This window comes from Balaenoptera acutorostrata, chromosome 9 (assembly GCF_949987535.1).
Source record: "Balaenoptera acutorostrata chromosome 9, mBalAcu1.1, whole genome shotgun sequence".
NCBI classification, from domain to species: Eukaryota; Metazoa; Chordata; class Mammalia; order Artiodactyla; family Balaenopteridae; genus Balaenoptera; species Balaenoptera acutorostrata.
In genome coordinates this window covers 12,974,437-12,985,553 of record NC_080072.1, presented here as the reverse complement: position 1 = coordinate 12,985,553, position 11,117 = coordinate 12,974,437, and the positions used below count along the sequence as shown (strand labels likewise).

Genomic DNA, 11,117 nt, shown 5'->3' with positions numbered 1-11,117 from the left:
GTTGGTGGCCAGGAAGGTGGCCAGGGGAGGCAGCAAGGAACCTAGGAGGACAGCAGGGAGGAGAGGGCACTGGTTCGCTCTGCCTGAGTGCTTTCCTTGTTGACAGAGGGAATTCGGCTTCCGCCCCCTGAACACGGAGCCCGGCTTGGCAAGTCCATCCCCTGAGCTCTCCTAGCCGACCCTCATCCTGCACCTCCGGGACACATGGCTCTTTCCAGCCGCAGTGGCCAACAGTGGGGCTCCTCCCTTCCCTGGGGATTTCAGTAGACACTGAGGCTGAGTACTGAGGCTTTCAGAGGCCCATGGAGACCCCCTCCCCTCTGGGTTCCCTTCCCAAAACGCCCACTCCAGGACCCTCTTGGACTCGAGCCCACTGGGCCACCAGTAGAAATGGCCTCTGAGACCTTGAATGCAGGAGATTCAAAAGCAGCCCTGGCCTCCTAATGGGTCCCAGACTTGGGACAGGGCTTAGGGGTTTTCAGACGTGCCAGGACCTTTAAAAGGCACCTTTCCTGTCCTCCACTGCCCCTCCCACCGCTCAGACATGGTCCAGAGAGGAGCACCCAGCAGTCATGGGTGAGAGGGACATAAAAGACCTGCAGGGACCCTTCCCCGACCTGCTGGCAGCTGGTCCAGCCCCATCCTTGTGTCATTCCTTTCTCAAGCTTTGATCATCTTTTCAGACCCTGGGGGACCGCAGCTGGGTGTGTGGCCCCCTAGGCCCCAGAGGGGACTTCCCGTGGCGCTCACACAGGGAGCTCTCTGGTGCTTAGGGGCTCCTGGGAAAGGCTGGAGCCATGGTACCACGTGCTGCCAAGCCCCACCTGCCAGGGCTCTGGCCCCTGATGCAGCTGCCTTTCTGAGCCACTGACTTGATTCCATGGACACAGCCCCAGCCCCGATGGGCTCCCTTCAGCACCGCTCTTGCCAGCAGCCTAAGATGGGTGACACCTGGTCCCAGCTGCCCTGGCCTGGGCCCCCCCGCCCGGCCGTGCTGCTGGTCTCCCTCATCTTGGCCGCGGGGGTGATGCCCTCGGATGCCAGCACCAGCTGCCCGGTCCTCTGCACGTGCCACAACCAGGTGGTGGATTGCAGCAGCCAGCGGCTCTTCTCCGTGCCCCCGGACCTGCCCACGGACGCTCGCAACCTCAGCCTGGCCCACAACCGCATCGCCGCCGTGCCGCCCGGCTACCTCGCGTGCTACATGGAGCTCCGGGTGCTGGATTTGCGCAACAACTCCTTGGTCGAACTGCCCGCGGGCCTCTTCCTGCACGCCAAGCGCCTGGCACACCTGGACCTGAGCTACAACAACCTCAGCCACGTGCCGGCCGACATGTTCCAGGCTGCCCACGGCCTCGTGCACATCGACCTGAGCCACAACCCGGGGCTGCGGAGGGTGCACCCGCGGGCCTTCCAGGGCCTGGCGCAGCTCCGGGACCTGGACCTCAGCTATGGGGGCCTGGCCTTCCTCAGCCTCGAGGCTCTCGAGGGCCTGCCGGGGCTGGTGACCCTGCAGATTGGCGGCAACCCCTGGGTGTGCGGCTGCACCATGGAGCCCCTGCTGAAGTGGCTGCGGAACCGCGTCCAGCGCTGCACGGCGGGTAAGGGAGGGAGCCCGGCCCCGCGGACAGCAGAGGCTCCGCGGGAGAGGGAGGGACTTAGAGACCCTGCGCACCTGCACCGTGACCTTCCAACTTGGCAGGTGTTATCTCATTGGACCCCACTCTTATTATCCCCATTTTACAGGTGAAGACACTGAGGTGTAGAACAATGAAAAGACTTGGCCGGAGTCACTCATTTAGAAAGTGGCAGAGCTGTGGCTAAAACCCAGGTTTACTCTACCAGATTGCTTTTTAAGTGTGCTAAGTACTAGAAGAAATAGAAATGGCTCACCCCATTTATTTTAGTACTTACTATCTGCCAGGCCCTATTCTAAATACGTTACATGTTTTAGCTCATCTCATCCTCACAAGAACCCTAGTGAGACACCACACACACACACATACACACACATACACACACAGAGGAGGAAACCAAGGCACAGAGAGGCTCAGTAACTTGCCCAACGTCCTACAGCCGTTAAGGGTTGGAGTCAGGATTCGAACCCTGGCAGCCTGGCTGCCCTCTGGCTGTATCCTGATGAGTCAGGTTCTAGGCTAACAGAAGCAGGCAGGACTTGAGTTCTGGGCTGGCCAAAGGGCCTTGGCAGAACTCTGCAAGGTTTGGGCATGGAGGGTAGATCTGAGAAGAGAAACTCTTATGTGGCTATTTAACGAGCTAGCCTCTACTGGGAGTGGACTGGGGACCGCGGAGCCTGAATCCCACAGGCTCAATGAGCCCGCAGGCAGGCGGTGTGGCGCTGTGGTCCCCAGTCACCAGCCCTCCTGGATGGCAGCACCGAACCTCTGCAGTAGGACTAGCTGGGGGGCACCACCCAGGGCCTTTCCCAGAGCCTGAGCTCAGAGCGAGTTCAGAGCAGCGGTGCTGAATGAGGTGGGAGGGAGAGGAGGACTGAGTGGGGAGCCCAGGATCAAAATAGTTTGCGGGGGGCTGTGGGTCACGATTCCAGCGTTCCCACAGAACTGCGGGAGGAAGTTCTCTGGGACCAAAATAGCTGGGGATTGAGATGGGCGGAGGGGAGGGTGTACGAGGGGGAGGCTGGCTGCCTGGAGCGATCTCCCCACTGGCCTAACCTCTGCAGGCTGCACCTCCTCCCCTCTCTCTTGTGCACTAAGGACAGAAAGGGCCCACAGGCTTCCTCCACACACAGGCGCTGCTCCTCTTCTGGGATCTCGGAGGTCCCTGCTGCCCTTCGGAAGAAGCACAGGCTCCCAGTGAGCAGGAGAGGGGTCCAAGATCCCATCAGTGAAGTCTCCTGTCCGTACAGATGAGGGACCCAAGTTCCAGAGAGGGAAAGTGACCGGCCACAGGCCACAGCTAGAGACGCAGCTTCCCTGTTCCTCCACGAACACACTTTGCACCATGACACACTCTCCAGGATATTTCGTCTTGGGGGCAAAGAACTTGCCAGTCTAGGTAGGATGAGGTGACCCTCTTCCCTTTGTCTTTTTCTGCTTCTTCCTCCCTTTTTCTTCATGGGATTCCCATTACTATCCCTATCTTTTGGACAAATCCCAACACAGAGGAACATAGGGAGACCTTGGGATATAAATCAACTTCAAGACTGGTCCCTTGACTTACCAGAGGGCTTCGTCAGCCCCCGGGCTCCCATCCTGCCCTCCTGCAGGCTCTGTCAATTGCCCTCAGGGTCCCCACATCCCCCAGCCTCGCAATGCATCACCACCACCCCATTCGTTCACTCAATAGACTTTGGGATTCAGCATCTTCTGGTTCTGGACGTTCAACTCCAGGTGCCATCTTGTCCTGGCGGGGGTCTGGGGTACCATGCGTACAGCCTACAGAGACCCTTCAGCCTGGGGTTTGGGGAAGGTTGCATCCTCCCTCTGAACCTGACTCTCCATTTCTAAGGAGAATCATGCTCATCCATTTCTCAAAAGAGTCAATCCAAGTCCATCATTTTATTCTTTTCCCTCAAAGACTGCAGAATGAATAAACACCATTTATGCACCACATAATTTAAAAAGCTCCTTCTCATTGACTTTCTTAGACGAACGAGACTAAATTATCCCCTTCTTACATTTCCCATTTCTTCATAAGAGCCAGAAAAGCAAGAAAGACTTGCCCAAGGAGAGAGTTGGATTAATACTTATCCACTGAACGAAGGAGTGGCTGGCTGCTGGAAAGCCAGTGCCTGGCACTGCGAGGCAGGACTGCTATCTGCCTGCCACTCTCCCTTCCAAGGCAGAGAAAGATGCAGCCACTGACAATCACCATGCATTTGTACCAGTGACCCTGGAAGGATGAGCTGGGGCCATCAGTGATGGAGAGAACAGCAATCCCACTGAAGGAGAAGCCCCTTCTATAGAAGTCTGTGTGCAGAATATGACCCCACTGACCTGTCCAGAAAGACCAACCTAGGATGACAATAAAAACACGCACCTATGTAGTACTTACTGTGTACCAAGAATATACCATTTATGTATGTTAATTCATAGAATCCTCACTACAATCCTATGACATAGTTACTTTTATTATCCTCATTTTATAGATAAAGAAACCACAACACAGAGGTGTTAAATAACTTAGGCATAATCATACAGCTAGGGAGGGAAAGAGAGGGGATTTGAACCCAGACCAGTAGCTCCAGAGCCCATACTCTTAACCCTACACTCTGTGTATCTGGAAAAGCCATATGGGGTAGTAGAAAGACCCAATGCTTTGGAGTTGGACAGAGTCATTCATTCACATGTTCAATTAACAAAGGTTAATTGAGCATTTAATGGACAGGCCTCTGTTCTAATGCTAAGGATACTACAGGAAGAACTTATATTCAAAAGGAGAAAACAGATAATAAACAAACTGTGAGACAGTGATAAATACAATGGGAGAAAAAATAAGCAAAGTAGGTAAGAGAGAGAAGGCCCAGAGAAAGGTGAAGTGGGGTTGCTATTTTATATAGAATCCTAAAGGAAAGCCTCACTGAGAAGTTGATATTCGAGCAAAGTCCCAGAGGAGGTGAGGACCTGAGCTGTGAGGAGATCCAGGGGAGAAGCACCCTCACGCGGGGACAAATGCAAAGGCTCCCCTTCCCCACACTGAAAGGGGACATGCTCGGGGTGATGGAAGAATGACCAGGAGGTGTGCGTGGATGGAGCAGAGTAAACCAGGAAGAGAGTGGAAGGGGTGGGGAGGTTCTTCTGGGAAGGAGAAGAAGCCAGGGGAAGGTTTCAAGCAGAGAGTGACATGGCAGGACTTCAGGTTTAAAAGGATCACTCAGCCAGCTGTGTCGAGGTGGTTTAAGGGCAGAAGCCTAGAAACCAGTTGGGAGGCTATTGTAAGAGATTACGATGATGATGAAATCCCACAGAAGTCCCAGATCTGCCATTAGCAGGGGCTACGGGACTTTAGGCAAGTTGCTAAAGTCTCCGAGCAGTGATCTCCACCTCTATAAAAACAGATATAAGGCTCAAGAGGGAGGGGATAAGAGGACATATGTACGCATATGGCTGATTCGTTTTGTTGTGCAACAGAAACTAACACACTATTGTGAAGCAATTATACTCCAATAAAGATCTATTAAAAGAATTTTTTAAAAAAATACTAGCCTTGAGGGTTGTTGAGGGCACTAAAGAAGATGAGTGAAACTTTTGGCACATGGAAGCAATTTCATAAAAACCCAGCTTCTCCTGGGAGGGGCGGGGGCTCGCTCTTCCCGCTCTCCCCTCAGCCGCCTCACCCTCCCTGGCTTCTGTGTTGCAGATTCTCAGCTGGCTGAGTGCCGGGGCCCCCCAGAAGTTGAGGGCGCCCCACTCTTCTCCCTGACCGAGGAGAGCTTCAAGGCCTGCCACTTGACCCTGACCCTGGATGATTACCTCTTCATCGCCTTCGTGGGTTTCGTGGTCTCCATCGCATCCGTGGCCACCAACTTCCTCCTGGGCATCACGGCCAACTGCTGCCACCGCTGGAGCAAGGCCAGCGAAGAGGAGGAGATTTGACCCGGGTGCCTGGTGTCCCTCCACGCCGCCCACCATCACTGCCGCTGACCACCGGGCACCTTCCCTGGCTGCCCACGCTGGCTCTGCCCTGGCCAGAGCGGGCAGCCAGGTCATGGCTCAAGCAAGGTCAGGAAACTACCTTTGTGTGAGCTTCTACGGTGGGCCAGACACTGTGCTAGGAACTGGGACCGACCTAGACCTTGCCCCTCAAGGCACTTACCTCTGATAGAGGAGAGAGAATCGAAAACTCTTCCCTTTAAGACCTTTTATCAGCACACTGAGTACATAGTTATGGAAGCCCAGAGGAGGGGTCATCAACTGTGTCCAGAAAAGTCCAAGAGAATTACAAGAATGGAGGTGATTTTTGATGACCCAGGTGAACTGGGTCATCAAAAAATTGTCTGCTTTGTCCATAGACAAAGAAGGGCAGACATGAGCCAATGACAGAGGCCAGGGTATGCGTGGTGTGTTGAGAACAGTGAACAATCCCTGTGACTTCAACCTACAGAGCGGAAGTGGCACAGGACCAAAACTTTCCCCCCGACACCCAATCTGTCAGCTCTCGGCTTTGCCCATCACTGCCTCTGAGGGCGAGAACACCTCCATGCCAGCCCCCTGAGCCTCCTCCTACCAGCAGCTGCCAGGTGAGGCCACCTCCTGTTGACTGCCCTCCCCCCATCCTATGTGGCCAATTGTAGCATGCTGGCGAGGTCCAGGTAGCAAACTGAGGATGGACACCTTCAGCGCTCTTTCTCCTACCCCTGTCTCCTGCCTCTCACTCGAGCGTGGGCTTCAGAAGAGGGAAGCAGGAGTCCTGGCACCCTGGGACTCCTAATCTTGTGACTGTTCTTGCCACGGTGCTCATGCCAAGGGATCTCGCTAGGGCAGTGCACTGTGGGCTGCAGCCCTGTGGCATGATACCCAGGACTGAAGGAGGAGAAGGCCACCACAGTTGTAACCATCAGAGGATTTGCTCCTCCTTCTAAGCAACTCACCCACTTCAGCACAAGGGTGAGAGAGCTGTTAATTACCCAGCACTTGCTGGTGTCAGGCACTGTGATAAGCTCTCTCCAGAGACAATTCCCTTTAATGCACACAACAATCTCTTGAGGTGAGCATTGTCCCCATTTTACAGATGAAGAAATTAAGGCTCAGAGAGGTTAAGTCACATGCTACTTAATGAGCAAAATAAAATCTGTGCTCTTCCTACTACCCCATTCAAGTTGGGGAACATCACAATTCCCTCTAAAGTTATCTAAGTTCAAATTCCAACTTGATGAAGCTCCCAAAAAGGACCAGGCACTCTCCTGGGCACTTTTAAATCTGTTGAGTCATTTATTTCAATTCTCCCAGCAACACTGCCTAGCGAGTTTTATGATTCCCATTTTACAGATGAATTAATTGTAGAGAGCTGAGTATCTTACCCAACATTATCTGGATAAACTCTAGAAGGAAGGTGATAGGCAGCTCCATTCAGGGAACCATGTCTAAGCAGTCAAAAATCAAGTAACTTCATGTGCAAAGCACAATTATCATCATCATCATCGTCGTCATCATCGTCTTCATCTTCATTGTCAGTTTCATCATCTTCATCATTATCTTCCCTGTATTTGTTCAGCGCTGGACAGTTTGTGAAGTACTTTGGCAGTTTGTGAAGTACTTTGGCGTCATTCTCCTTGACTTTTCACGACCCTGTGTGGGAGACGAGCCCAACATCATTACTTCTATTTTACAGATGGAGCAATAGAGATTCAAGACTGGGTGTGACTTGCTTACACAGCAGGGTTGCGACTCAACTCCATCTCATTTCTCTTTCCAGTGCTTTCCCAGGTGCTTGAGGAAGAAAATGCCTGGGAGGGCTGGGTAGCAGGTCCCTAGGATTCACAGCCATGAAGGTCCTAGTAGATCAGCTAAATAAAGGGCAGTAAAATCAGGTGCCCTGCAGATTTAGATGTGCTCAGGGCACATCAGCCCCTGAAACAGAGAAGCAGCACAGAAAACATCTGAATAGCAGACACCTGCCTTGCAACGTGTAAATAACACATTAAGACTGGTGGCCACGGTGGCAGTCATGCAAGAAATAAGACCTCTGGAAAACAGGAGAGGAAGCTGCGTTCCTCCTTCCTACTTGAGCCCTGCTGTGCAGTTTTGCAAGAGATACAAAGGAAGCAGGAAAGCAGTGGGATGAGAGCCTCTGCAGGATAGGGGAAGACTTTAAAGACCCAGTCCGATATGTTGGCAAGGCTGGCCAAAATGAGAATTAAAACGAGGACATTCTACCTTGCCTTCAGCTCCAGCAAGCTTGCGTCACGCATCCTCCCAGCACATCATCTTCCAAGAAGTCTTCCCCTACTCATGCTTCCCTGAGCTAGTCAACCAAAAGAGTGCCCGAAACTTTGCTAGACCTGGGGTACTTGAATCTTATCTCCTCTGCATCTCACTTACAACACCTGGGTCAGAACCCCGCTCCCGTGAGAATGGGAGCAGGACTGTGCCCACTGTCTTCTTCAGCCGCGTCCAGGGACGGGCGGGCCAGGGCTGCTCTCTCCACGAGTCAAGCTGACAGCCTAAAGTATTTGAGGAAGAACTTCTAGAAATAATAGTCCTGACACAAACAGTTAAACCTCCCACGGAGGGACACCATATACATCTATCATAATCTCTTAGAGACTCTGGTTTGCTGAAATATAGTTAACATATTTTAAGACATGTGATTTTTTTTTTTGCATAGAACTAGACCAAACAAGCTAGCCCTTGAGATCAAATGTCCATTCTAATAATACTGTTTAGTTCCCATTAATGGCAAACCTTTCTGAGTAGCATACAGGCTTTTAAAGAACAGATGCTTCTCCAGCTACTAGAAGGTCCCCAGTTAACTAACCCACAATGTAGAAAGCATTTAACTTCCCTACCACCAAGGAATTCGTGCTTCTCCCCTGCCCGCCATCACCACCGTCTTGTGCAGGCTATCAGAAGCAAACTTCTAGTGGTATGCTTCTAGGGATAATCTAGCAGTCCTGGTTGGAACTCTTCCCACAACCCTACTGACCGAGAACCCATGATGTTGCCCCTACAAGGCTTCATTAGGTTTTTTCCAGACTGGTTAACACATAAGCCTTGAGGTATCTCTGAGTCCATGTGTCTGTTCATGAGGTTCTGTGGATGTTGGGTATCTACTGATATGAGGCCAATCTCTCTGGAGCCTGAGTTCAGTTTCTGACATGGTCTACCCAGCTGTCTGTTTACTGTATTGTTTACTACACTAAAATAGAATCCCATTAGGGTTGGGGTAGGAATAGCTGCTCAGAAAATATATGAGAGACAAGTACGTAGCTGAGGCAGCCTAATGACAGCCTGATTGCTTCTCTACCCCTCAGAGATCTGTCCTCATCACAGAAGATTTTTTCATGCCGGGCCTGAGGATAGCAAAGTTTAGGTAACCAACAGGGCTATGATGGTCAAGGTCTGGACCAAGAAAATTGTTCTTTAGAAAAGACCCCACATCTGTACACACCACTCTAGACAAGAGTGCCTCTGGTCACCCTATGACAAAGCCTCATCTGTATCTTCATTCCTGCAGGGATTCCCAGGAAACCCCACAGTAATAGGTCCCCTGAGTTGCTATAGAGTTTACTGGCTCCTTTCAAGGAACTTGGTGTACGGAATTTGAACAGACCAAGACAGCTATTTCTCCATCAGGGAAGACCTAGAGCCCCCATTTTCCCTAGAGATGTCTTTGTTTATATCACTCTGACATCCTTTCCAGCTCTAGAAGAGTAAAAAGAGACACCTTTGTCCATTCCTCAAAAGAACATCTTCCCAAAGCTAGAGAAATTCATCTGCTCTCCCCACTCCAGAAGGAGGCAAAAGGGAAGTGAAGGAGGAAGTTGCAAGGTCCTTTGCAAATCACCGTCGTGTTTGCCACAGCACTGGGTGGAGAGTTCTGGATGCAGAGAGCTCTCGATTGTGGAGTGCTGTTGTCCGGGGGCAGGAGGGTTAGGGCAGGGTGGGGAAAGGGAAGATGCCAACCTTTGTATGGAGATGATTTTATAACCATGCACTTTTGTAACTGTGAAGAATTTTTCATAAATGTACATTAACAAAAAAGAGTGTACAGTTTAACAAGTTTTCTAAAGAGTTGTGAAGAGGAGGGAGGGGGAGGGAGGCAGAAAAAGAAAGAGAGAGAGAAAGGAACTAGGCAGAATCAAGAGAATGTGTGCCAAGATATACACACAAAGGGCCTATGGCGAGGGTGTAGATGGGAATAATTAGGAGACGTGCCAGCCATGGAAGGGCATGTGTGGGAGTAGAAGGAACATCACAGAAGCATATTTCTACCAGGCAAAAAAGAAGACACTTGCGTCTGTATGCACACACCCCTATGTGTAGGCATATTTTGGTGTCTGAAATTACACAAAGAAGACAGCATATGTCTTATACATGTTGGTGTTTGCAGCTTGGGTCATCTGGAAAACATGCCAAGGCAAGTGGGTGTGTCTGTCTAGTTAGCATCACTAAGGAATGTGTGCTAGGGAGATGGTCCATGCCAGCCGCGTGGGCATAAGGACACTAGATCAGGCATACAAGTAAACCAGGCATCTAGCATGGTGTAGGACGGATGAGGTCATCACTAGTGTAGGCTCAGTCTCTGTTCTCATAGGTTAATTTTAAAAAAGGAAGGGATTCTAAACTTCCTGAGTCTTGCAAGGGTTGGCTACACATCATTAGAAATGAAATGGTGGGACAGTGTACCTTGGGAACAGAGGCAGAAGAAGAAGGAGCAAAACCTACTTCTATGTGTATGTTGGCAGCCATGGTTATCCCGGTACTCTAAAGAGGAAGTGGCTCTAAGCAGGAAGTGGTTCCTTCCACCAATGCATATTTTAACCTCCCTCTATTCCTCCCGCTCCAATTGCCACAGAGTACAAATACTGCACTCACAGAGTAAAGCCACTAAAGGGAACACACACACTGACTCAGAACACTCAGATAGAAAGACAAAGAATGTGCACAACAATAACCAGTGTTTTCTGGAGTCTTTTGGAGAGGGGCAAAAACTTTCTCTTAAAATTAAGGACTTAAGAGAGCTTATACTGAACAAGTGCAAAATCAAAAATAAGGGTCATGAAATGAGCAGATATCTCACAGAAGTCCAGACCTTGTCTATCTCATTCAGTGCTATCTATCCTTAGTGCCATGCATATACCTAGCAACTTATGATGATGATGAAAATGATGAAGCATTTATTGAGCATGTCATATGACCAGATACTGTTCTGAGCACAATGTGTGAATTAATTTACTTAATTCTCACAACAACCCAAGACAGCTACTCATTATACCCATTTCCAGATGAGGGAACTGAGACTCAGACAGGTCACACAGCCAGTAAGTAGTAGTTCTGGATTTAGACACTCAATAATACCTGGGGACTACCTGACTTCAGGGGACAAGAACAATATGAGACATTAAGAAAATCCAGTCTCAATCAGAAGTCAGCTTTTAGTCACAAAGACCCTCTAAAATTACTTGGTGAAAAAAA

At 50.5% G+C, this 11,117-nt stretch overlaps 1 protein-coding gene across 1 annotated transcript; it reads left to right on the top strand.

Annotated features, from left to right (window-relative positions):
* The first annotated feature begins 813 nt into the window (after positions 1-813).
* Positions 814-5,576, top strand: LRRC55 (leucine rich repeat containing 55). Its single transcript, XM_057553908.1, has 2 exons — positions 814-1,601; positions 5,341-5,576. The coding sequence occupies exons 1-2, from the start codon at positions 881-883 to the stop codon at positions 5,574-5,576; spliced, it is 957 nt and encodes a 318-aa protein (XP_057409891.1). The 5' UTR covers positions 814-880.
* The last annotated feature ends 5,541 nt before the right edge of the window (positions 5,577-11,117 follow it).